Source organism: Melopsittacus undulatus, chromosome 6 (assembly GCF_012275295.1).
Source record: "Melopsittacus undulatus isolate bMelUnd1 chromosome 6, bMelUnd1.mat.Z, whole genome shotgun sequence".
Taxonomy (NCBI): domain Eukaryota; kingdom Metazoa; phylum Chordata; class Aves; order Psittaciformes; family Psittaculidae; genus Melopsittacus; species Melopsittacus undulatus.
Window position 1 is genome coordinate 76,084,399 of NC_047532.1, and position 26,253 is coordinate 76,110,651.

General features: G+C 51.5%; 1 protein-coding gene across 1 annotated transcript; it reads left to right on the plus strand.

The window, feature by feature from the left end:
* Positions 1-24,880, plus strand: FHL1 (four and a half LIM domains 1). The gene is made up of 6 exons (XM_031048267.2): positions 1-84; positions 21,737-21,918; positions 22,482-22,659; positions 23,105-23,274; positions 23,758-23,944; positions 24,673-24,880. The coding sequence occupies exons 2-6, from the start codon at positions 21,763-21,765 to the stop codon at positions 24,825-24,827; spliced, it is 846 nt and encodes a 281-aa protein (XP_030904127.1). The 5' UTR covers positions 1-84; positions 21,737-21,762; the 3' UTR covers positions 24,828-24,880.
* Positions 24,881-26,253: the final 1,373 nt, after the last annotated feature.

Sequence of the window (26,253 nt, forward strand, 5' to 3'; positions counted from 1 at the left end):
AGCCCTGGACCACAGCGCTCCCACCTCCCGGCACTGAGGTCCATCCCTTCCCTCCCGGGCAGCAGCTCTCCCTCCGGCAGCCCCGTAAGCACATGGCTCTGCCTCTCTCCCTCTTGAGCATCCCCTTGCTGAGTGCAGGGAGCACTTCAGCATCCCACGCTGTGGGTTTTGGGGCTTGTGCTTCTGTCTTTGCTCTGCTGGGGAAGGGTTTGGGAGAGCAGGGTGGGGAGAAATGGGAAGTCTGTTGGTGTATTATATGTATGTATATATGGTGTATATGTGTACATATAACGTGCTTCTGAGATGCTCTTTCTGGCAAGCAGTTCTGTTGTGGATCACTGAGTTAACCTCAGGAACCGTCTCTGTTTTATGGGTGCTTTGGGGTGGGATTTATCTATAGTCTTGCTTGATTCCACTTGCATCCTCTTTTCCCGATACGTGCAGGTGGTGCTTTTGAAAGTACATTAGGGTATAAATGGAGCTTTTCTCTCTGCTTCCCAGCTGAGTGGGTGCTTTAGGAGTGTTTGCAGGGGTACGAGCTGTGTGAGAGCCAGCAGCTTTCCCAGGCAGGTGATCAGATCTGCCTGTTGGAAGCTTTTAATGGCAGCTGGGGAGGAAATAGCTGAAGAAGTGGCTGTTCGTGGGCTCTCAGGTGATGTGATGCTTGGAGAGTGGAGAACGATTCCCTCTCAATCGGGGGAGCTGGCAGTGACAGAACTGGGAATGTGGAAATGCTTTTCCCTAATAATTATCACATCTTCCTGTTTCTTTCTGTATTATGGAATATTAGGCAGTTTGTGACAAGCTGTCCCTGTGTGACTGCAAACACCTTTATCTTTATAAATCCCTGCACCTTTGTGTCTATCTGGATGTGTGGAATCACTTGCATAAGTGAAACTATTCTCCCATGTGTTTGCAAGATGGGTGTTTCTGTTACTAATCTCTAAGTGGTCAAAAGGTAAGCTAATGCCTGTGACCGGTCCAGTTTGCATTGTGTAAGCAGGAGCTAGGCTGTGGCTTAGAAATGGATGTGGCTGCTTTTCAAATCACTGAAATCCAGCTTGTGATAAGGGGGGAGGAAATGATCAAAATAATCCACCTACTGAACAGTCCTGTACCTTGTTTTGAGAGGAAGAGCATTTTTATAACAACAAAAACCCTTCCGAAAGGAAACTGATTAAATTCTTCAGCCAGGATGTACAAAGCAAGGAGCTGCCCAAGCCACCAAACATGGCTTGAAGATTACAACTTCTCTTTTCTAATGATGAAAGCATTCTCATCACTTCACTGACAGCATCCTCCCCTCTTCCTCTTTCATTTCAGTTCCCCCAGGTTCAGCATTCTTGAATAGAAACCAGTTCTTGCTTTCTCCTTAGAGAGCTCATGAGATAGACCTGAATGAGTTTCTAATACCTACTCGTGTTTTAACCTCCTTGGGTGATGGAGCAAACACCACAAGTACCAAAACCCCCTCAAGAGCCCAGTGAGTTCATGGCTCAGATTTTGGCTCTGGCTCTGAGGAACAAGCTCAAGGCTGCATTTTTACAGCTGGTTTAGGACCTGCACTGCTCTTACGCAGTTTGGAATGGGAGAGGTTTGTAGGACTGGGTCCTTAAAGTGTTTCTACCTGCTGTGAATGATGGCTTGCTCCATGTGTAGATCTCTCGCTGATGTAAAGAACAGCAGCAGTTCAAAAGGAAGCAGGGTTTTGGGTACTCAGACACTGGAAAACAAACACTCTCCAGCCCATCTATGCTGGCCTTTAGTTTGGAAACACCCTTTCTGTGGATCTGCGAATGGCAAATCCAGGTATGGTCTGAAGCAGTTGTTGGGAGTCCTGTCAGGTGCCTCTCTGTGTCCATGAATAGGTATTGATGCTGTAGGATGTACTTTATCTCTGATTTAAACCTATATCAGGTGAATATCTTAATGATCCTAAAGGTCTTTTCTAACCTAGTTGATTCTATGAATATGGATTTACAGCCCACACCCATTGCATTAGGATGTGATAAATGCTTTAAGTAACTGCCCTCATTGCCCTGAAGAAGCAACTTATTCCCCCTTATGTAATACCTATGTGACAAGGCCCTTGCTCCATGTTACAGGATATCCCACAGCCCTTTCTGTGCTGATGGAAATCTATGCCCCTTTGGTGTGGGTTTTGGTGCCATAGCTGCGAATTATCTTCCCCAGTTTCATCTTACAATCACCATCAGTAAATAATGTCCTAGCACTGGGAAGGAGCTGGGACATGGCTGAAACCTCCAGTGCTACAGTGGAGATGACTAGTGATGTAAGCCAGGAAGAACACTTGTTCCCTCAGTAGTAGCCTGTGGGAATAGCATCCCTTTAAATTTACTCTCTGTCCGGGGGAAGTACTGGGGATTTAGGTGTCAATTCCTTAAAGAACCTGGGAAAATTCCTCTGATCTTGGCAGATGAGACAATCCAGGGAAACATAGACTCACAGAACGGTTTGTGTTGGAAGGGACCTCACAGCTCGCCCAGCTCCAACCCCTGCCACAGGCAGGGACACCTTCCACTGCAGCAGCTGCTCCAAGCCCCTGTGTCCAACCTGGCCTTGAACACTGCCAGGGATGGGGCAGCCACAGCTTCTCTGGGCACCCTGTGCCAGCGCCTCAGCACCCTCACAGGGAAGAGCTTCTGCCTAAGAGCTCATCTCAGTCTCCCCTGTTCTGGCAGCTTAAAGCCATTTCCCCCCTATAAAGTCCCTTAAGGAAGGATTGAGTCGCTCAGTGCAGGGAATTAGTCCTGTGTCTAGAGGCAGTCACAAAGTTGGGCTGAAATGAGGTCTGTACCATGTGCTCACCCTCTCCAAGCCCTGTAGCCTGAAGTCTCCTATCAGAGAGTTGCTGCTTGAGCTGTTTCCCGCAGCAGCTTTGCTCTGTCCAAGCTGGTTTGTGGAAAGCACAATAAAGCTTTCTTGGTGGGGCAGTGTTCACCTTCCCTGTGCATCCCTGCAGTGTATTCAGAAGTAAGATTTGGTCCTTGATGGTCTGAGTGTTTCAGGTGTGTGTGTGCGCTACCAAGGGCACTACCAGGGTGGAGGGCACTGTGGTCCCAGGGATGGATGGGTATGTATTACTGAGCTTCTCCAGCCTTTTCATCCCCTTTGATGAGATAGAAAATAGGGTTTGTGCCCTATGGTAGGACAGGGCTAAAATGACATTTGGGGCTTTGAATCTATTTGAAAGCAGCACATGGTTTGTATTACAGCCCTGTTGGAATGGGATAAACAGGGTCCTGAGGAAGCACACTTTTAAAAAGCCTGACTCAAAGAGGTTGGATAAGATGGATGGGGCTGCTGGCACTGACAGAGCTTGCACTGGGGTGGAAGGGCTGGCATCTTCCTGTGCTCCTGACTGGAAACATGAAAGCAGGGTTTCAGTTCTGGTTTGGCAGCTGCTCTAGAGCCACCTTATTCCTGTAAATGGGAAATTCAAAGCCTCCTATCTTCAGAGTGATGCTCCCACTCCTGCCACACATGTCCCCTAAGGTGACCCGTACAATGGGAGGCATCCCTCTTCCTCCTGCTCGGCAGAGCTGGCTGTTTGGCACGTAAGTAGGCAGCCAACAGCTGTTAACTGGGAGGGATGTGCTCCTCTAATGAAGAGCAGGAAAAGCTATTCCAGCTGGGAACAAGCACGGAAGGGTGGCTTTTAGGCTTCCTTGTTTCTAGCATCTTTCCACCCTGGGAAGGGGAAACTGGAGCAGAGTGGAAAGAGGAGACTAAAACCTGTGTCACAGAAGACAGCCACAGAGGTTAAATGATTTGACCAATATGTTTCAGAGCCATTTCACTTGTTGAACTGCAGAGCTACCGTGAAATGAGTCTGTTCTGATGCATCTACTGTGGTACAGAGGTGTAGATGGGGAGGAAGAACAGGAGAAATAGCTAATAATGATAACCAAAGGCCTTTCTTCCTGGGAAACCTCCCACTTGTCTTGAAGACATCCGAGCACTTCATGATTTCTGCTGGTGGAGCTTCAAACCAGATGATGGCTGGTTCCATCAGTGGCTGCCTACTAAAATAGGTTTGAAACCACTGTTAACCAGCAATTGCATATACTAGGTTTGCTGAGGACCTCCTGTTGGAGTCTTGGCTGGTACAGAGACCTATAACCCTGCACCAGCTGCCCAGTGCATGAGGGTTGTGGTGTTCCACCAGCATCTAAGCAGCAGAGGACTTCAGAGCTTCTGGCAGAGCAAAAATTGCTCTTCACTGCTTCAGCTGGCCAGAGATAGCAAAGCAACCCACTCAGTGCTCCAAAGCTCTGCCTTATGAAGCAGGGTGCTGCAAGTGCCCTTCTTCCTTTGCTAAGGAGAACAGAAGTGGTTTGTCACTCTAAACCCATGGCTGGACCAGCCCACAGCGGTTGCCAGTTGGCTTTCCTGCAGGGAATTGGTTCTGAGCTCTTCCCCAGTGCCTTCATTCAGGGTTGTTCAGTTTCCAAGTGCATCCAGTGGTCCCTGATCAGAGATCCCCTTAGGAGTAAGTATGAAGCCACTCTAAATATAGCTTCCTCACTGGTGACAGGATGCTGGGGTGGGAGAAAACCAGACCCTTTCTCTTCAAGGAGTGCCCCAGGTTGTGGGAACCATTCTGACTTGGCAGGCTACTTGCAAGGCATTTGCTATTTGTTTAGCTTGGGACTGGCTGCCCCTGGCAGTTGTTACCATCAGCTGCATTTCTTATCTGCTCTTTCCTATAATAAACACTGGAGCAGAGGTTTGGAATTAGTCACTTCTGAGGCACTGCCTGTCTCCAGCTTCTGTCTTATCGTCTCGGTTTTGTTCTCTTGAGCCTTTTCCACTTTGTTCTGCGCCTCTTGGTTTGCCCTTCTTCTCGTTACACTGACACAGCAAAGAGGTCTTGGGTCTATCCCATAGGTATGTCGTTCCCAGCACTGCCTGCATCCCAGAAGACGCGCTGCCCTGGGACAGCTGCTGGGTACTACAGGCATTTTCCAGTCTGACTTACCTAATCCATCAGATGGGCTGGATGAGCTGTTCTGGCAGAGAGCTGCTCAGATGACAGCACTGGAGGCAATGTTAGGATCCTGGCAGCATCCTCCGGGCTTGGCACCGCATCCTGCTCTTTAGCACAGCATTAACCGCAGGGCAGCTGGTTTGAGGGATGCAGACCCAGAAGCACCTCCAGAAGCACAGGTTTGTGTGGTCTTTATCCTGCTCTGAGACATTCCTCCTGGTTTGCTCCTACCTCAGAATTCCCTGGTGATCTCTAAGCGTTGCCTTGACACGATCTTGCCACTGTCAGTACTGCAGGAGAGCAGCAATGGGCAGTGCAGGGTGCAAGAATTTCTCCCTCTGGGCTCCTCTCACCCACAGAGCTATATATTTCACTCAGCACATGCAAATACCATTTCCTCTCTGCCCATTGAAAGCCAGGCACGCTCTAGGACAGCCTGCCAGGTAAATGCTACTTGATGTAGAATGTATTTCAGTGCTGCCTGTGGAAATGACTTGGGTGTCAGCATTGGAGTAGGGGTGACAACATCAGAGCAGCCCATCCTTGCCCTGCACAGCACAAAGGCACTGGGGGGGGGGGGGGGGGGGGGGAGGATTCCAATCTGGTGGGTTCTGTCTGGATTTGTGTATCTGGGTGTCATCCACCTCCTGCCATCATCTCCCCTTCTCTCTTACACCGTTATCATCAATGATTTTTGGAGTTGTTCTGTCTTGCAAAACCACATTCAATAAAAAACCCACCCCAAAACCCAAAACCTGAACCCCTTTTCTCAATGTCAGAGGTGATTTGGGCAATTCTGAGCTGTACCTTGCCTCAGGTCTAGGTGGGACAGAAAAATGAGCTCTTTCAAGGATTCTGCATGTTGCAGATCAGAGCAGACAAAGACCCTGGGGTTGGTCCTGCTTCCCTGGCTTCTCAGTGCCCCACATGATGATATGTGTGATGATGAATGGGAGGAAATTCCTGCCCAAGAGCATAAGCAGGCAGCAAGTCCTGTAACTGTCCTCATAGTCCTGGTGTGTGAGATGAAGCTGATGAAGGCTGGTGTCAGTGGATATGGTAGTGTCAGACCCTCCCAGTACCTCATTCTGGCTGGAGAGGATTGCAAACAGCATCTCCCTGGTTATTGTGATGTGTTGGAGGAGCCTATACTGGTGTTTGGGATGCAGGGGGCTGCCATGCAGGGTCTCCTGTGCTGTGTGTGAGCAAAGACTGTGCCTTCAGCTTCCTTTTGCCACTTCCACATTGCTGAGGTCAGGCCTGAAGCCGGCTTTCCCTCTGACCTAGCTCAGCCCATCTCCACAGCACTGCCTGTAAATGCGGTCCCCCTCTCTCGCCCCCAGGCTCTGTGGGTGCTGGGATGCTCTCAGTGTACTTCACCAGACCCTGAAGCAAACAACCAATAAATCTCTTCTAAACTAACGAGGAATTTGTTTTGGTTACCAGGGAGATTGCCAAGGGCAAGTTCAACCTGAAATAGGGATGAGCTCATCCTTTGAGCAGTGGTGGTGCCTGAGCTGGAGCAGCCGGATGGAAAGGGAGCCAGGGCCGGCAGTGTCTGCTCCAATGACATCTGGATGCTGTGGGAGATGTTTTGCCTTGTAAACGAGATCATGCAGCGGATGCTGTGTGAGGCTGGTTGCTGAGCATGGGCTTTTATAATTCCTGGAAGTGGTGATGACATTCCTGATGGGGTCATGGGCTGGAGAGCCCTAGGGGTGGGTGAAAGTACTGCAGAGGTTCCCTTAGCTTAGAAACCTCTCCCTGGGCTGGGACTGTGGGGAATACTGAGGTGCTTGACTCATGGCTTTCTGGAGCAAGGGATGGAGGCTGCGTCTGTATAAAAGGCACTGGTTTCAGCAGGGGTATTTTGGAAGTCTTTTATTATGGCTTTACAAGCATGGGGTGATTTGTGGCTGTTCTTGCAAGTCCTGCCAGGCCTAGGGATGGGTTTCTTCCAGCTCCTTTCCTGTGTGGTGGAGCAGTGGATGTTGGTGTCTGGGGATGGGACAGACTTCCCTGCAGGTCTGCAATGTCTCTTCTCCCCATAGAATTAACTAGGACCTTTAAGACCACTGATTCCATCTGTTCCCCCCGTCCTCCCTAGCAGCCTATCCCCACCCCAGTGCTCCACCTACTTGGTATTGAGGTGTGTTTGCTTTTTGGTTGTCTCTGGGTAACTAAAAGCACTGCTGTGATTTCCACATCTCGGACTTGGCCAGGACCAAGCCTCTCCTTGCCCAACACTGGCACAAAGCAGGCAAGGCCTTTGCTGTAAGGCCTGCTTTAGCACAGTTGAGAAGAGAATTTGGCTCAAGGGGTGCAATGTTATCCAAGGGGCAGGAAAAGTCCTCAATGATTTAGAAACCTCACCCTTTCCCCATTGTCCTGCAGCATTCCCAGAGGAACGTGGGTGATTGTGGGCTCCAGGCTGTACAAGCTGGGTTGAAAGCCACTGTTTCACATCTGCTTTAACTTTCTGACAGCTTTCTCTGGCCCTTGTGTGCAATTAGCACTGCTTTTCTGCTACATGGGGCTGAGCCTCTGACAGTTTGCTTTGGACAGCAGCTTAACAACAAGGAGCAGTTGTATTGTATTGGGAAGGGCTGTTTCTCTTTGCACACAGTGACATCTTGTCCCTGCATTTATTGTCTTGAAAAAGAGACCAGAATCATTTCTTGGGCCTGGAGCCCCATTGCAGAGGATGCATTTATGAGACCCATCTGTGCCCATACCAGCCCTGGCTGGTTTATTTCTGTCTTTAAAACCAAGCACTCTTCGAAGTGGTTTTTCTCACTCTAAAGCCTGTGGGTACCAAATGTAACAGCCCATAGCCTGTGCCCATTGCTCACTGATACTGATGCTGTGGTGTGCTGCTGGGAGACCTCAGTGGGAGCATGGGACATGAGAGGGACCTTCTCCTGCCTCCCCACACCCTGGCCTGGCCCTATGGAGGTGGGGGATGAAGGTGTTCACTGTTTCAGCAAATGAAAGGCAGATTCAATTTGGCAGCTTAAATAACCTCCACTCCCCATCGTGCCTCACTCCAGGCTCTCTCTGGCCAAGTTTGCTGATCCCAGCATTTCCAAGACACCAGAACAACTTGGGATTTGCCTGGCTACCCAAAAACCAGGGTGGGAGGAGAATTCCTCTGCCTCCCTCTTTAAAACCTGCCCATAGGTTTCATCTATGGAGAGGAGGACAATCAGCTGGGATGTGGGGGACTACAAGGATGCTGGAGAGGGGCTCTTTATCAGGGACTGTAGTGACAGGACAAAGGGTTATGGGTTCAGACTGAAACAGGGGAAGCTCAGATTGGTTGTAAGGAAGAAATTCTTTACTGTTAGGGTGGTGAGGTGCTGGAATGGGTTGCCCAGGGAGGTTGTGAATGCTCCATCCCTGGCAGTGTTCACGGCCAGGTTGGACAGAGCCTTGGGTGCCATGGTTTAGTGTGAGGTGTCCCTGCCCATGGCAGGGGGGTTTGGAACTGGGTGATCTTAAGGTCCTTTCCAACCCTAACTATTCCATGATTCTGTGAAGCCTGGGCAAAGGGGAAGTTAAATGGCATCACTCTGAGCAGAACAAACCCAGCTCCATCTCACAAGGGAGTGGGTCCTGTGGGCCTCCTTACTCCGTTCTGGTTCGTGTCTTCTTGCCTTGCCCTGCAGCCTGTCCTGGAGCATGGCCAGTCAATGCCCATGGGATGTGGTGCCAACAGAGCAGTTGTGAGTTTGAAGCCATTCTGAGGTGAAGGGCTTTCACTTCTGCCCTTGCTGTTGGTACCATGTGGTCCAGCCTGGCTGAACCTTCATTGTGAGGAAGTTGCCCCCTTCTTTCATCTTTAAACACACTTAAACTGGAGTTAAAATCAAACCCTCCTAAAGCAGAGGTTTCTGAGTATAACTTTAGTGACTAATCCAGCCCTCCAGGCCTCACTGCAGGGGACTTTGCAGCTTTGGTTTTCCTTGTAAAGAATGCCCAACATATGTGCTGACAATTAGTCAGAGCACCCAAAAATACCCGTCAGCCCTGCAAGCTGATCTCCCTCTGCTCTTGGAGCTGAGACAGACACAAGGGTATGCACCGGGGGGCTTTGGGATGGGTTATTTTTAATGTGGCCACATAACAAGGGTGATCTGGTCCTCGCAGCCACCAGCACTGTCTAACAAGTGGAGGTGCACACAGCCAAGAGCTAATGTTGCTTGAGATGACCGTCCCATGGCCAGGGAATGGGCTCTTTGACCTGCTAGACCCATGTGCCAGGGCTGGCTCCTGTCAGCAATAAATCACTGCTCAGAACACTGCCCTGCAACCTGTGCCAAGTGCAGGCAGTGCTTTGATGCTGTGCTGGATGGCAGGGAGTCTTCCCAACCAGCATGCCAGTGCTCGGAAGAGCATGTCCTTCTCATTGGAGCTGTTGCCTCTCTTTGCCCGTAGCCAGGCAGGTGCTTCTTCCCATCCCTTAGCTGTGAAGCTTTTGCTTTACCCTTCTCTGATCAGCCGAGCTGGTTTCCTATCCTCAGTGTGTCCCACATGATGAGTTTCTGGACGATGCTTTGCCTGAATCCCAGTCCATCCACAAACAGCCCCTTCTGCTCCTCCCATGGCAATAAAACTCTTTAAGGAGAGCACCTCCTTGGGCTTCCAGAGTATTTCTTGTGTAGGGTTTTGGCTTGACCCACTGCACTATGTGAGCAAAGGAAAGAGGTCTGCAGCACCGTCTGCCCTGTAGCTTCCCAGGAACAGGGTGTTTTGCTAGGAAACATCAGTCCAAAAGTGTTCCCAGCATTTGGAGGAAGGTCTTAGGCATAGCCCATCGCAGCCCCCTTGGGAGCCTTGCTGAATGGTCTTGCTGAATGAAGGCAGGAGGATGGCAGGGCTGCAGGAAACCCATGTGGGGATGCTGGAGAGCAAGTGTTGTAGCTGATGCCTGGGTAGCTGCTAGTTTAGGACTTGTAGTGAGTAGATCTCCAGGGAAGGTGAATGACACAGATGCGAGCTAACAGCTGAACCTCTTTATGTGCTCTCCTCAGTGAGCTGTTTAACATCACTGAGAGCGTCACTCAGCCAGCTGCTCTATGGGAAGCAATGGGAAGCAATTGAAAGCAGTGAGGAGTGTAGTGGAGGTCGGGACACACATCATTCCAGTGCTGGCTCCCTCACAACTTGGTGAAGCCCTGACAGGAGCTTCTATTGTGTGGGCATAGTGGGATTACAGTGCTGTGAGTGTTCAGACCTCATGTGTCTTGGGAAAGGCTGCCATGCTGCCTGCCTGGGATCAGTGTGGTATTTCTTTGGCAGGGACTCAAGCTGCTTTTCTCACCTCTGAAGCCAGGACTGAGCTGTGACTGGCAAACCCTTGAGCAGGCAAGAACCAGCTCATTTCTGCTCTTCTCATGGCAGATGACCTCTGAGAAGGACTTCACATCTGGCTATGGTGCACTGAGCCTGCTTTGCTCTGCTGGCTGGATCTGTGTGTGATGCATCCCTAAGGCTGCAGGGAAGGAAGAGGTGAAGTCTGTGCTTGGAGGCTTTTTAACCCAGTTATGGGCTTGATGCTCTTACAAAGCATCTGAATCGGACTAGTCTTGGCAGTGCAATGTGGATCCTTCTCCCTAGAGGAGCAAAGGAAGCCTGAGCGTCCCCTTGGGGTTGGGTGATGTTCAGGTACGTTCAGACCTGTGCACTTCATGTCGGGATGCTGTGGGCAGGCTGCAGAGCCTCCCAATCCACTGTCTTCACAGTGAGCCAAGGCACAAGGATGTGTGAGACTGAGCTGGAAGCAGGGCCCAGGTTTAACCCAGTGCATTCCGAATGAATACATTTGTATTTCTAAGAGATTTTAGAAGAAATCTTCAGCCTTTTGGGTCTGTCCCTTTCTGAGCTTGTACTGAAGGTCCAGATGTGATGGCAGGGACCGCAGCAGGCACTCAGCATCCTTCCTGATGGAAGATACGGTCTTGGCATCTTATCTGTAGTACAGCAAAGAGCCACAGGGAGGAGGGAGCAGGAGCAAACGGACTTCCTTGTGCTGTCGATTCAATGCCAGCCCTGTCTATATCCATACGGTGCCTGTGCACCTCCTGTTCGCCATCCTGACACAGGCAGGAGCGGGACCAGGCCCTCAGCAAAGCCTTGGGTCTAGAAAGCAGCTCTTGATTTATGCACCTCTGGTCCCCGAGGCCTTTGTGTCGCTGCTGTCAGCACAGGTGATGGGAAGAGGCGCTGGTCAGGAGCGTGTGTGCAGGGCAGAGCAGATGGCAGCAGGGGAATAAACCGGGAGCTGCAGTGGGAGTAGTGTTGGGAACGCGCCAGGCTGGGGATGGAGGCAGATGGGAACAACCCTGCTCAGATCTCTTCCCGGTTTGCTGCTTCCCAGATGTCTTTATTTCCAGCTCGGATCCCTCTTGACCATCCTTTCCTGTCTGTTTCCATACCCTCATCCTTGCCTCTTCTTATTCTGCTTTATTTTCCCCCTTTTGTGTCTATTCCCACTATACCTGAGTTCATGAAGGGCTGCACAACCTGTGTCTGCTCCTTTATAAATTCATTCCCAGTTCCTCTATCCCTGCCTCCAGAGCTGATCCTAAAGTTTCCCCTTCTTCCCTCAGCACACAGATGTGACCAGCTGTGGAAACAGGGAAGAAAGGAAAGCACCTTGTGTGCCTTTGCCATGTGCTGCCCATTTCCTTCCCCACCATCCCTCTGTGACCATTGTGCTGCCTGATGTCTGCTGTTTGTCCCTTCTGTCACTGCAGTGATGTCCTTGCTGGTTTTGCTCTGGATGTGGGTACATCCTGCGTGGAAAAGACCTTTAAGGTCATCGAGTGCAACGTGAAGCAGGGGATCTCTGCCTTGGCTTCATGTGAGTGCCTGCAGGATGCTTCAGGGGTGTGGAGGCTCATCCCTGTGTGCAAAACAGAACAGAGCCAGGGTTGAGTCTTGTGAAGCAGTTTTGTTATACTTCAAACAGAAACCATCCAGTTTTGAACCGAACCCTGTTTGAAAGGCCCAGGTGTTCTCTCTCCTCTTACCCCATCTCCTTCTTGGTTGGCTTCCTGCAAACTCTGTCTTTATGTTATAAGAAGGAGAAAAGTTCATTTTGTTTAGTTTCTGTCTCAGAAGAGCCAAGAGAGATGTAACTGGGGTCTGCATTCCATTGCTCTCTAAGGGAGAACGTTGCGTGCAACCCAAGGTAGATGTCAAACTAAAACTAAATACATAATAAAATACAATAATACTAATATACCAATAATACTAAATACATCTGTGCTGTTACTTGAGAAGAAAGAAGCGGTGGGCATCTGTATGTGGAGGTCTAACCACATCCATGCTGCAAATCACAGCCCTGTGCTACTGGAGCAGCAACCTCCAGCCAGAATAAGAGCGTGGCAAGGTGGGGAGCAGCAATACAGGACTTTGTGTAATGGGCAGCCCATGAACCATTCCCCATTCGAGGGAATGGCCATTGTGCAGGGTTACTGGGCTTTGCTGTGCAGGGTGCATGGGAGCAGGAGGCGCAGCATTACCCCAAGAGCTGGGCAGGTGCTCCTCTCCTGCTCCTGTTTACTGCTGCTTTCTCTGATGACAGTGACTAATAGTGCATCAATGCCTGGGTTATATCGGCTCTATTTAGGACTTTCTGCCCCTTGAGTGACAGCAGGATGTGTGAGCAAGCTGAGACTCCCAGGCCTTTTCTGGCAGGATTGTTGGGGCAAGAAAATACTCTGGAAACCACAATGTGAATCATTTGTCTATCCGAGCGGATGACACTATGGCCCAGCCATGCTGCTCTGCAGTCAGACCCCTGTGGTGGGTTCAATATGTCCAGACCTGCTCCCTGGAGTCCTCAGAACCTACAGGGCAGGTTCAAAGACGTGAAACCCTGAGCCTGCGTTACTGCTGTGCACTCATTCTTATGGGAGCTGTGGGTGCGTGGTGCCTGTGTAGCAGAGAAGGGCTCAGCCAGGGCTGGCACCCTTTGTTTCATGGACTCAGGATGGTTTGGGTTGGAAGGGACCTCAAAGCTCCTCCAGCTCCAGCCCCTGCCACAGGCAGGGACACCTTCCACTGGAGCAGGCTGCTCACAGGGCAGTGATGTCCCTCCTTGGCACGTGTGCTCTACCTTGCACCACTGGTGTGTTGAATCCACACTTTGTGTGTGGACAAAGAGGGGCTTGGGAAGGAGATGGGAACTGCCCAAGCTCATGCAGCTAAAACGAGCCAGGAACCCAAAGCAGCCTTATCCTCTCAGTCATTCCTCAGCCCATCCTTGCTGTGCTGGCCCAGGAGGCCACAGATTCAAACCAAATGGCCTTTTTATTACAGACTACACTGGGAAATCACCAGTGGGCACCATGCAGTGCTTTCTGTGTTGATCCATGGTGAGGTTTCATGGGCATCAGCAGGGCTGAGTCTCCCTCCTCTTTTTGGCCATGCTTTCTCCATCCCGTGCTGCAAACCCATGTGCATTTATGTGCACGTGAAAGGCTTTGGTGGCCAAGTGCCCATCCCTCCTCTCCACATGCCTCTGCAGTGCTACCAAACCACTGGGATTGGTGGGATGTGGCTGCTGTCACCACGGCACAGCAGCGCTATTCCACCTTTTGGGATGGGGAGCAAAGGTGAGTGTTTCTACTGGAAATATGAGGGTGTTCTGGAGGAAGTAGGAAGTGACTGAGGGTGGGAAGGGTGCCAGAGCTTTGTGTAGGGAACTGGAAAGGAATGAGAATGGTTGGTGGTGCAAACGCCGCGTGCGTTGCCAAAAATGAACTCATGCCTAAGTGCTACACTGAGATTAGCACAGGAAAACACCAGTTGTGAGGGTTCCTGTTACCAACTGAATTATGCAAACGATTTGCCTGAGTCTACAGATGAGCTGCAACAGAGCAGCACTGGGTTTTTCCTAGCCTAAGTGTTCCGGTGTGCCAGTACCTTAGCATGTTTCCCAGCCTCAATCCGCTCTCTAAGTGGATCCATGCTGTCAAGTGTGGCTTTCTCCAGGCCATGGTGGAGATGCTGATGTTGTGTGTGTGATACCTGGGGGCCCTATGCTGAGTGTGGAGGCTCCGGGCATCACCAAGCCCAGTGCTGGGGCTGGAGCTCCCAGGCCCAGTGATGGAAAGGGGCGATGCTCCCTGTTCCTGGCTGTCGCGGGGATGGAGATGCTGGTTGCTGCTTGGAGGCCGGACCCCACCGCAATGGGCTCACTGGGAGGAATGATAAACATTGGCTCTTCCCAGTGGCTGTGAGGGAGGTGAGTGACTTTCCCACGGCCGTGCAGTGAGTCAGTGTTGAGGCGGGATTAGCAGCTGGGTGTCCCTGGCCCCCAGCCCTGAGCACGCCTAGCTTCCAATTGCATAACCCGGAGCTGCTGCATCCCCAGGGGAGCCCTCAACCAGAGCTCCTGACCTGAACCTCATAGAGATAGATGGGTTGGTTGGAGCTGGGGAGGTCTGTGGGCACTTGGGAGACACCAACCAGTGTCCTCTATAAGCCACGTGCTGGGGAATGAGCCCTTTCCTAATGTTAGATATTGGAGAGCATCCTTAACCATGAAACCCTGCTTTCCAATTGCTCACTTTGTATCACTGATGCCTTGTGCTTCCTTAGGGGAAAAGCTGGAGGAGGAGTGGGGATAGTGGTTTCAGTGGCAATAAAACTTCCCTGTGACCCTCGTGTTGAGAGCACATTGAACCCATCCATGCACGTTGTCTTCTGGCGGTACCCCTATGGGCTGCCAGCTGCATCCCCAGGGGTACAACCCATACTCTGCTTCCTGGACTGCAGCCCTTCCAGCTCCCATGGGGCTGTGATCCACCTCTTCCCTTCAGCAGTGCAGAACTAACAGTGGGTCTGTAATTCAGCTCAGGACTGTTTTGAGACACAATCTAGCTCTAAAGCCAAGGCCAAATAGTACTAGCGTGGGGTCAGGTTCCTCAGGCGCACTCTGCCTTTGGGACTAATTTGGGTGCTGAGTAGCTGGGCAGGTATTTACATGTGGCCTACAGAGACCTAGAGGTCTCTGGGTCCTATTCTTCTCCCTTGGATCACCTAAAATGGTAAGAATTTTCAAGGGGGATTAAGGTTGTGATCTCTGTGGAGGGGAGTGGACATCTGCTAGGAGTCCTGTCCGTATTAATAGCCTCCCTTTACATGTATGTTATCAAAGGGGGCAGCTCCTCATCAGCCCAAGAGACTGGGAACTCTGTTACCTAAGGGGCTGCTGGTGACTTTGGGTTCCTCATCATGGCTTTCCACAGGCACGCAGGTAAAGGGGATGTGGGGGAACTACCTGGACCCCTGTTGCATGGGCAGGAAGGTTTTGCTAACAGAGGAAGAACTTGAATCCAGGCTCCAGCCCCAGCAATTTCAGCTTTACCAAATGATGGTAAATGGGTTTCTAACCAGTGTGGGGACTGGTGCTGGGAGCGCGGTGGTGGCCCCATCTCTTCTGCAAAGTGCATTAGGTATTAAGTGATTTTGTATTTGCTGCTGAGGTTAGGCTGGGGCTCAGCTGGTCTTTGAGGAAGGCTACAGGTGAAAATGGAGGTGATGCTGCTCCTTGCAGCAAGCTTGCTACAGCAGTGGTTGTAGTGAGGAGGCGAGACCCATAGCAAAGGGGGCCATGCAGAAGTCCAGGATGTGAACCCGGGTGCTTTGTCCTGCTTGCTCCCCCTCTGTGTTGTAGATAAACCAGTCTGACCTTCCCCACGGATAGGAAAGCGTTCCCTTTTCCTTCCCATTAACACTGATTGGAATCTGGAGAGCATCCCCATGGCACAGGGTGTGTTGTGTCTTCCAACGCTGCCTAATCTCCTCTAGCCCTCCAATTGCAGACAATGGAAAGCTCTTGGGGAGTTTATAGCAGCTGATCTGATCCTTAGAAGCTAACCCTGTGTGTGTGGGTGCCCAGCATGCATTTACAGTCCTATGGCACAAGGTACCTTGTACAGGGCTATCACATCTCTTGGTGAGATGTAGCCCAAGGAGTGGATGCTCCAGGAGAGAGGGTGTTGAGTCTGGGGCACAGCTCCTGTGGGCATCCAACCAAGCTGGGGCACAGCAGGAGCCAGGGGACAGTGATGCTCCTGAGACCTAGTTGGGAACATAGAGGCTCTTTAGAACTAGGGAGGAAAGTCACAATGTGGTGTTTAACTTCACACTCAGCCTCCCAGGCCAAGGCGAGAGCACAATGGGGGTGTGGAGATGGGCTTTGTGTGACACAGATAGGCATCATGCAAGACACGCTTCTGAGTACAATGTCCCAGCTCTATCTTTGATTTCCTTCTCATCTTCCTTAGTGGAGCATTCTCTGGGCAAGGATCTGGGGGTTTGGTGTTGTGCTGTAATACAGAGTAAGGGTCCCCATAGAACCCCAGACTGGTTTGGGCTGGAAGGGACCTCAAGACTCCTCTAGCTCTAACCCCTCCCACAGGCAGGGACACCTTCCACTGCAGCAGCTGCTCCAAGCCCCTGGGTCCAACCTGGCCTTGAACACTGCCAGGGATGGGGCAGCCACAGCTTCTCTGGGCACCCTGTGCCAGCGCCTCAGCACCCTCCCAGGGAAGAGCTTCTGCCTAAGAGCTCATCTCAGTCTCCCCTGTTCTGGCAGCTTAAAGCCATTCCCCTTGGCCTGTCCCTACAAGCCCTTGTCCCAAGCCCCTCTCCAGCTTTCCTGCAGCCCCTTTAGGCACTGGAGCTGCTCTCAGGTCTCCCCTTCAGGAGCCTTCTCTTCTCCAGGCTGCCCCAGCCCAGCTCTCTCAGCCTGTCTCCAGAGCAGAGCTGCTCCAGCCCTCGCAGCAGCTCCATGGCCTCCTCTGCACTCGCTCCAACAGCTCCATGTCCCTCTTGCACTGGGACCCTTTGTCTCCAGAGCAGATGCTGCAGTTGAAGTGCTGCTGTCACCAAGCAGAGCACGGCGCTGTGCTGGGGGTGAGTCCTCCTCAGCAGGAGAAAGCTCTCAGACAGTGGCAATGGGACCATCGGGAATGGCTTTGGCACCTGTCTGAGGAACATGGAGCTCTTCTTGCTCTCTATAACCACCATGTTATCAACAGCCTCATTATAGAGTGAGACCCACACGTGCCCCAGCCTGGCAATGGCAGAGCAGCACTGACAGCCCTCCTGGCACATCATTGCTTCCTTTCCTTTGGCATTGCAAGCACTGTGCCAATGACCTTGAGGAGCAGGCAGGGGTGGCACCTCCTATTTGAATTAAGGAAACCCTTCTTTTAAGGGCATTCCCTGGTATTTATAGCAAAGCACACACAGAGGAATGCTAGGAACAGTAACTGGGGTGACAGAGCAGGGGGTGCCAGGTCCTGAGCTGAAGTACCTGTCTGGATCAGCATGGGATGAGTGTGCTCGGTCTGCTGAGGAAAGGAAAACTGATGGAGAGTCAAAGAGCAATCCCTCTTTTCCTCCCACATTGCCGGAGGATGCAGCTGTGTGTGGGGCAGAGGGAGCAGCTTCGGCTTCTGAAGCGGCAGAAATCATCAGTCAAGGTTAAGCTCCAGTTTCCTTGGTTGTTTTTAGATCCCTGCTTCACGTTCTTCCTTGGTGGTTTATCCCAGTTAGCCGTATTCCCCAGGGCCATTAACACATAGCCGTGCTAAGTGCTTTGCATAAGAAGTGAAACCGAAGCGCTCAAAGGGAGCTGAAGCAGAGTTGATAGGCAAACCCCTGCGATCCTGCCTTGTGGCATGCAGCTGAACTGGGAGGAACCAGAGCAGAGCTGATGGGAGAGGCAGGGCTGTGTTAATGCAATAGCTTCAGTGGGGAGGCACTCCTCAGGTCTGTACCCTATACATAGAATCATGGAATGGTTTGGGTTTTAAGGACCTTAAGATCATCCAGCTCCAACCCCCCTGCCATGGGCAGGGATATCTCACACTACATCCCAAAGCCTGACACGCTGCTGTGTAGAGGCAGTGCAGCCCTATGACTGCTCCACAGCACAGTGTCAGGATAACCTGGGGTGCATGGAAACCAATGGAGCCCAAGTGTTTGGAAGATGGAAGGGAATGGGGTTGTGAGGATCTGCATGTGGGAAGCAGCAGATGATCCCTGGGGACAAGTGGCAAACGGGCCCCTCTGTGGTCAGGTAAATGCTCGGGTTTGGGTTCCAATGGGTCTTTGTGCCAAATACCCTGACACTCGAGAAGGCCACAGGTCTGGCTGCCCACCATCCAGCTGTAGCCAGAGCCATCAGGGAGCTGCAGTCAGAGAGCACCCTGCCAGGGCTGGTGGCACAGGGACACCTTGCTGAAGGGAGATTCTCTTGTGGAAGCATTGCTTTAGGGTCCTTTAGGCTATGTAAGGATGGGAATATACTGCACTTACCCCTCTCCACAGGTCCTCTGGGCATGGATCATAGAATGGTTTGGGTTGGAAGGGACCTTAAAACTCCTCCAGCTCCAACCCCTGCCACAGGCAGGGACACCTTCCACTGCAGCAGCTGCTCCAAGCCCCTGTGTCCAACCTGGCCTTGAACACTGCCAGGGGGCTGTGGAGCAGTTCCAGTCTGCCCTTACTTTTCCCTCTGTTCTAAATCCCATTCCATGGCTCCGGAGCGAAGCTGAAGCGGGGTTTGGGTCAGTGCCTGTCCACAGGGTGCGTGACTCTTCTGGGGTTGCACAGGAGCCTCTTGGCCAGGCTGTCAGCACAGAGGCACTGTGGGCTGGGTGTGATGCTGCAGCCAAACTGCTTCCAGGCTGCCCCAGCTGAGAGCATTGGGCTTGTTTCAAGGGCACCGCAGTGGAGAGAAGCACAGCAGTGAGGGGCTCTGGGCTTTGGTGCTTGCTTTGGTCAGTGCTCACCTGAGCTCCAAGCTCTGTTGCTGTGCTATGGGGGTGAAGGGGCCAGGCCATCAGCTTTTGTGGCCCCCGTGCCCCAGTCTCTGGGTGGGCTGTTCCCATGGGAGGGTTGTAGGAGATGGTCTGGGCATGGAATTGGGTGAGCAGAGATTGAGCGCTCAGAGCATTGAATGGGCACTGATCAGTGCATCTGGATTGCAGGCAAGGGCATAGGGATGCCTTTCCTGGGTCTAGCTCAGGAATGCTACTGCTGAGGGCAGAAAGCTCCTGGGGAAACTGGGAGCAAATGAATTCCATGGCCTGTGTGTGATGAAAGGGGCATTTTAGTGCAGGAGATGGCAGGAGGCAGCAGCAGCTCTGTGTGCATGGCTGCCAGCCCCAGTGCTAACTTGTCTATGGAGCTGCTGTGACAAACGCGTGTCTCACGTTAGCGCAGGAGGTATCCCATAGGGACACAGGGGTTATGTTACCCCCCCCGAGCCATATGTTCTCGATTATGTGTTCTGGTTGAGAGCAACCCTAAACCTGAGAGCAGGAGTGTTTCGATGCCATGTGCCCCGGGCTCTGTGTAACCGCATTGCTGCTAAATAAAGCCCCCCTGCTCAGGGGGGCCCTGCATAGTTTCCATGCTTCCCAGCTGTTTGTTTGTGGCTGGAACCGGTACAAATGCAGCCCTCACTGGCAGCAGACGTGGCCATCTCCTGACCTCGGTCCCCATGCAATGCAATTCCTCAGCCTCCAGCCTGCTCCCGGGAGGTTCAGGATGCGATCCTGGTCCTCGCCTCTGCTGCGGCCGCCCTGTGCGATGCAATGCTCCAAGTCTGTCCTGCCTTCTGGAAGAGGAATGCTCCAACTTGTTCTGGCCTGATGCTATTGGAAGGGTGACAAGGAAGGGAGATGCCTCCTGGGTTTTATGTGCAAAGTAACAGTGTGAGGCACATCTCCTGCTCCAGCATCTTCCACTGCCCATCAGCAGCTTCCTGAGCCCTGACATGGGGCAGAATGGTGCCAAAATAACAGCAAAGCATCCACTTGTAGGCAGGCGTCACCCTGGGCTTTGCCTGTGGCTGTGTCAGGGCTGCTCGTGGTGCTGCCAGCTCAAAGGGAAGAAGAATTGGGTTGGTAAAGGAGATGAAGGCAGCAGCCACCCTCAGGTCCTGCTGCTGGGGACCTGTGGGGTTTGATGTGCACTGCTCCTCAGGGGCAGCAGCAGTGGTCCTCATTCCAGCATGGGGATTCCTGCGGCCAGGCTGGGCTGTGTGGTTGGTGCTGGATCCAGGGTTGCTGGTGTGGGCAGTAGGAGAAAGCAGTGTGAACAGGTCCTCATGCTGTAACAGCACAGCATCCTCTGTGGCTAAGGGGGAGCCCAATGGGGTCCCACTGACCTTCTTGTGCTGTGGGGCACAGGCAGGAGCAGTGCACCCCAAGATCCCCATGTCCTGTTCCCATTAATAAGGGTGATGGGCTGAGACTTGGAGCAGCCTGCCTGTTGTGCTGCTGAGCTCTGCCTTAAACAGCAAAGCAGCCCTAGGGCTTGGTGGGGATGGCCTGAGCCAGGCTTTGGTCTGAGCGAGGCTTTTTCCCAGTGTAAAAGGAGCTGGGGGTGCTGACTGAGGGGGCTGAACATGAGCAGCTTGTGCCCAGGCAGACAGGAAGCCCCCAGCATCCTGGCCTGTATCAGCACCAGTGCAGCAGCAGGGCCAGGGCAGGGATTGTGCCCCTGCACTGAGCACTGGTGAGGCTGCACCTTGAGTGCTGTGTTCAGCTCTGGGGCCCTCACTGCAACAGAGACATGGAGGTGCTGGAGTGGGGCCAGAGAAGGGAATGGAGCTGGTGCAGGGCCTGGAACACAAGAGAGATGGGGAAGGGCTGAGGGACCTGGGGGGTTCAGATGGAGAAGAGAAGGCTCAGGGGGCACCTGATGGCTCAGTGCCATGGGTCAGTGGTGACCTTGGCAGTGCTGGGAAATGGTTGATCTTAAAGGTCTTTTCCAACCTGGTTGATTCAATGGAGCGGGAGGCCTGCTCTTATTTGCTTGTTTTGACTTTATGTGAAAGCCCTGTGGAAGGAGCCAGCTGGAAGCTGCACCATCTTCCAGCACCAGAGGCCTTGGATGGCTGCAGCTGGGAACATGGGCTCTATTCTGCTGTGCTCATGGCCAGGGGGGATTTCTGTACACAAACTGTGCAGCCAAGGTTACAGTGGGTCCGGCTGTGATGAACTGAGTGGCTGTTGGTATGGAGTGGCTGGGTATCATCATCCCTGCTTGATGTCGCATAGGACAACAAACCCATCTGGTATCCTTCCTCTGCAGAAGGTGATGGGGAAGGGCTCATGTGGGACTTTGCTCTCCTTGGCCACAGAGCCCACCCTGCTGCTGTAGGCAGGTATTTTATATCTTGGATGGCTGCTAAGGGAACTGACAGGGTTTGTGTTACTGATGCCTTGTTGTATGGGGTTTGTGTGGCAAGGCTTTGGTAACGGTGGGGGGGCTACAGCGGTGGCTCCTGCTTGAAGCTGCCAGAACTCCCTTGTCCAGTGGAGCCAGTGCCAGGCTTGGAGTTGGCCCCACCACTGGTGATGGTGACAGCACCTGTGATAATGTAGTTAAGGGAAGGGAAACACCTGCACAAGAGCAACTGCAGCAGAGAGGAGTGAGATGAGGGGTGCAGCCTGTAGCCCCCTGTGCTGGTGCAGGAGGAGGGGACAAGGTGCTTCCCCTCTGTTGTGTGTTATAAGCCATCGAGCTGGTACAACAATAGTCCCATCAGTGCCCTTGTGGAGCCTGACAGCATCACCCGCTCATTGCTGAGCCACCCTCCTGGTTCTCCCTACGTGCATGGAGCCAGGAAGCCGGAGCAGTTATTGGGGTTTCAGTGCTGTGGGTTCATGCTGGTTCCTCCTGCAGGGCCTGGCAGTTACACCGTGGGCACCATGTCCGAGCGCTTCGACTGCTTCTACTGCCGCGACTCACTGCAAGGGAAGAAGTACGTGCAGAAGGAGGGTCGGCACTGCTGCGTCAAGTGCTTCGACAAGATCTGTGCCAACACCTGCATCGAGTGCAAGAAACCCATTGGGGCTGACTCCAAGGTGAGCAGATGATGGGGATGCTGAAAAACCTCCTCTTTGTTCTCCTGGTTGTGAGCTTCTGTGTCCTCGGCCGAGTCCCCCACCTGATGGGCCATGAACTGGAGCTCTGTAATAGGGGTGCTCACAGCAAAGCTCATTTCAATTCAGCCACATCCTGAGCAGAGCCCTGCAGGCATCCCAGCCTGTACAGGATGTGTAGGAAATCCATCTGTGGGCAAAGCACTTGGGAAGCAAGGGGCTGATTGCTGCCTGTTTGCCCATCATTTATTGCTTCATGCTTATGGCAATAACAACGTACACCTGAGCTAGAGGGAATATGACAACCAGGGGAGCCCATGCTTACAGAACCTGCAGTCTCAAAGCTGTTGGTTTGAAGCATCTTTTGGTACCCTGAAAGCCCACAGTGGATGTGATTGTTGTGAGTTTGGTTCAGTGTCCTCCCCTTGACTGCTTGCAGCTCCAAGCACTGAATGCAGATGTGCTCAGGTGCTGAGGCTGATGTCTTTCAGGCTGCCCTGTGAGTGAGAAGTGCTTATTGCTCCCTGCATGTCTGCTCCTTCCAGGAGCTGCACTTCAAGAACCGGTACTGGCACGACACTTGTTTCTGCTGCGTCAAGTGCCACAAGTCCCTGGTGGATGAGCCCTTCATGCTAAGGGAGAACAACAAGGTTTGGTGTGGCGACTGCACCACCAATGAGGATGCACCCAAGTGCAAGGGCTGCTTCAAGCCTATTATTGCAGGTACTGGTGCTGGGGTGGAGAGTAACAGCTCTAGGGCAGAACCATGGGGGGCTGTCAAGCTGTAGTGACTGCAGTTGGGGGTATGGGCATCAAGGGGGAAGGCTGGAGCACCACCCCATGGGGCAAGTTCTCAGCATTGCTCTCATTTGTCCATTTTATTCCAGTGCTGAAAGGCTGCTTTGAGGTTAATTCTCATGTAGAGAGCTCACCTTAGTAGTTAAAACCATGTAGTACCAAAAGCTTTGCTCTGTAAATCAGGGCCTCTTCTCAGGCTCCTGTCTGATAAATACAGTAAGTGAATCTACAAGGTACAGAAGTCCTTGTTCACATTACAGTTGGATCCATATGGCCGGGTCTTGCCTATGGGTCCACTGCACAGGGTGGTGGTGGGGAGTTTGCCACAAGCCTGAAATCCCACGTAATGAGTTACTCCTGTCTGCTGTAGGAGACCAAAACGTCGAGTACAAGAAGATGGTCTGGCATAAGGACTGTTTCACCTGCTGCCAGTGCAAGAAAGTGATTGGATCCGGGAGCTTCTTCCCCAAGGGTGATGACTTCTACTGTGTCTCCTGCCATGAGAACAAGTTTGCCAAGACCTGTGCCAAGTGCAAGAATGTAAGTCCTGCCCCTCTGCAAAGGCAATGCCAGAACTCCCTGGCCCGTGTCTTTTGGAAGCTAGGAGAGAACAGGAGGCAGATGTACCAATGCTGATGTTCCTTCCTTGAGCTACTGGTCCATGCAGGTGGTGGTATAATCCTGCTAATGGTCCTTGTGCAGTGCAGTAACTGAGCAGGGATGGGGCAGCCACAGCTTCTCTGGGCACCCTGTGCCAGCGCCTCAGCACCCTCCCAGGGAAGAGCTTCTGCCTAAGAGCTCATCTCAGTCTCCCCTGTTCTGGAAGCTTAAAGCCATTCCCCTTGGCCTGTCCAAAGTCCTTCTCCAGGTTTCCTGTAGCCCCTTTAGGTATTGGAGTACTGCAGGATTTCAGGCCGAAGAAACTCCATTGTGCTGCATTGTTTAACTTTCATGAAACCCCTCCAGCACCATCTCTCTTCCTCCCTGCCACCTCTAAACCTCTCCCTGCTCTTTGCTCCGTAGCCCATCACTTCTGGAGGCCTCACTTACCAGGAACAGCCTTGGCATTCCGAGTGTTTCATTTGCTCCAACTGCAAGAGGCAATTGGGTGGGAAGCGCTTCACGGCTGTAGAGGATGAGTTCTACTGTGTTGAATGCTACAAGGAATGTGTTGCCAAGAAGTGTGCTGGCTGCAAGAATCCTATCACAGGTACGTTGGAGTAAATGCAGCTCAAGGGCAGTGGGGGCTTGAGATTGGAACAGGGATCCCCACACCAGGAGCAGGTCCAGTATCCCAAGCCCAAACCCAGCAATTCCCATGTGATCTAATGCTAAGCCCTGTGTTCTTGCTGGATGGAACCTGAGTTGGTAACAGCTCTTCACCCTTTGCACACCTCAGCTTTATCCCCTTCAGAACTTGCCCACCTAGAACTGTTCCACCTATGTCAGCCTGGGAATCTCATGTCTACAAATGCAGTGTTTTAGTGCCCCAAAGTGACATTTGCTTCACTTCCCATGTATTTTACTGGATTGCAAAACTCAGCCCTGAAATGTGCGGCTGCCTCTCCTGCCAGCCCCATGAGACTTACATTCCAGTCTGAGCCTAAACCAACTAAGCAGGATGTTCAGCCCAACTGCTCCTTGCTTTATATCTTAATCCTTCTTTCAGCTTGACCATTCCCTGGAGACAGGATCCAAGGGGAAAAGCTCATTGTAGAAATGAACCCCACAAGTCTTAAGCTACTAAGAGTAGTGCTCCTGAGCAAACACCAGTGTAGCCCCAGTGCAATTCTGGCTACTACTTTAGGCACATAAACACAGCTTGTGAGACTGCAAGAGCATGGGATGCAGTTAGAATGGGAGCTGCTGCTTGGTGGGTGATCCCAGCCATGGGAACAGCTACTATCGCCGTCCTATAATTGTTTTCTCTCCTAGCAGGATTTGGAAGAGGAACCAGTGTGGTTAACTATGAAGATGAGTCCTGGCACGATTACTGTTTCAAATGCACAAAGTGTGCCCGTGGCCTGGCCAACAAGCGCTTTGTTCGCCATAACGGAAAGATTTACTGTGCTGAGTGTCCCAAACGACTGTAAGGAGCAGACTAGAGCAGAGTTTAGAGCCCTGCTTTCCAAATCAGGCCTGCAAAAGGAGGTTTTTGCATGTTAAGCATTTACACTTTTTCCATTTTAGTATAAGAACTAATATAGCCTCAGTAAGACTGGGTTTGACTTTTGATGCTCCTGCAGTATAAAAGCATGAAGCGCTGCAAAGATCTAACCTTCTTTCTGAGTTACTCGTAGTGTAAAGACTTGAAATGCTGATAGATTTAGCAATCCACATACTACATAACCTGTGTGTGGCTTAAACTAGAACAAAGCTGGTTTTGAAGTTGCCCGCTGAATGTTTAAGCTTGGCACTGAAATGAAGTGGGTTTGACAAGGCATGCAGGTCTGAAAGAGAGATGTGAAGGTTGCACCTTGGCTCAGAGATGATGATTATGATGCTTTTACAAGTACATCACATACATGCGTTAATACATTACATACATCACATCATTAACAGCAGATAAATAATGAATCCCTTAAGCTTACCTACTGCACCAAACTGCAGCACATGTATGGAATGGCTTCACCTTACATATAATGATGTTTTGGCAGTATGATTTAGCTGTGGTTAAGTTTCCATCAACTTGGTTTAGTCTTGCTTTCTGCATGGTTTGCCCCAAAGTTTTACTCCTCAGCTTTTTTATATCCTTGTTTAAATGAGGCTGTCCAGCTACAATTATTAATCCATTAACACAAAGGAAATCTTTACATCAAAATGCACATACATTTAAGAAATGCCTTTAAAAGGGCTCAGACAACGATAGCTCTCCTATCAGTGTATGGTTTATGATTTAATAAACATGAGACTTGTGCCTGCTTGGAGTCCTGCAGTCTGGAAAATGGGTTTTTCACTTAGCTGACACCTCTTGGGGCTGAGCTATTGAAATCAAGTCTCATGCATTGATACTGGCAAAGTCAAGAGTCAGCTGTTGTGCCATAGCACCCTTAAAGAGCTGAGAACCAAAGCACCGTATACTTATCTTCTGAATATATAACTGACACTGGACCATCTGCCAGGAACAGCCTGTGTGAAAAAGCCCTTTGGAGAACATATGTGCTGGGACTGCCCATGCACAGATTTACTACCCTTCAACACTGGATAAGGTTGAGGTTTTTTCCACAGTAATGAAATACAGAAATACTCATCAACTGGATGCTGCTCCAGTTCTTCATCCCCTTTTGTTCACAAGCACCTCCCAGAAACAAAGAGTCCTTGCAAGAAAACACAAGGCAGCACCTTGCTGTATTCTTGATGGGCACTGCTGGACAAAGAGCCTTATGTGTTGATGCTGCAAATGAAAGGCAAGACCTTACAGTGAAAAGCAAGTTAAAGAGCTCAAGTTATGACCATGCTCTCAGCATGTGCAAACACAGCAGGGTCCAGAGGTGTTTGTTAGGCCAAATAACTTCCCAA

Bases quoted from the DNA above. Each gene is read 5' to 3' on its own strand.
- FHL1 (XM_031048267.2), top strand. From the start codon at position 21,763: ATGTCCGAGCGCTTCGACTGCTTCTACTGCCGCGACTCACTGCAAGGG. The intron at 21,919-22,481 runs GTGAGCAGATGA...TGCTCCTTCCAG, and splicing joins CCATTGGGGCTGACTCCAAG to GAGCTGCACTTCAAGAACCG. The intron at 23,275-23,757 runs GTAAGTCCTGCC...TTTGCTCCGTAG, and splicing joins CCTGTGCCAAGTGCAAGAAT to CCCATCACTTCTGGAGGCCT.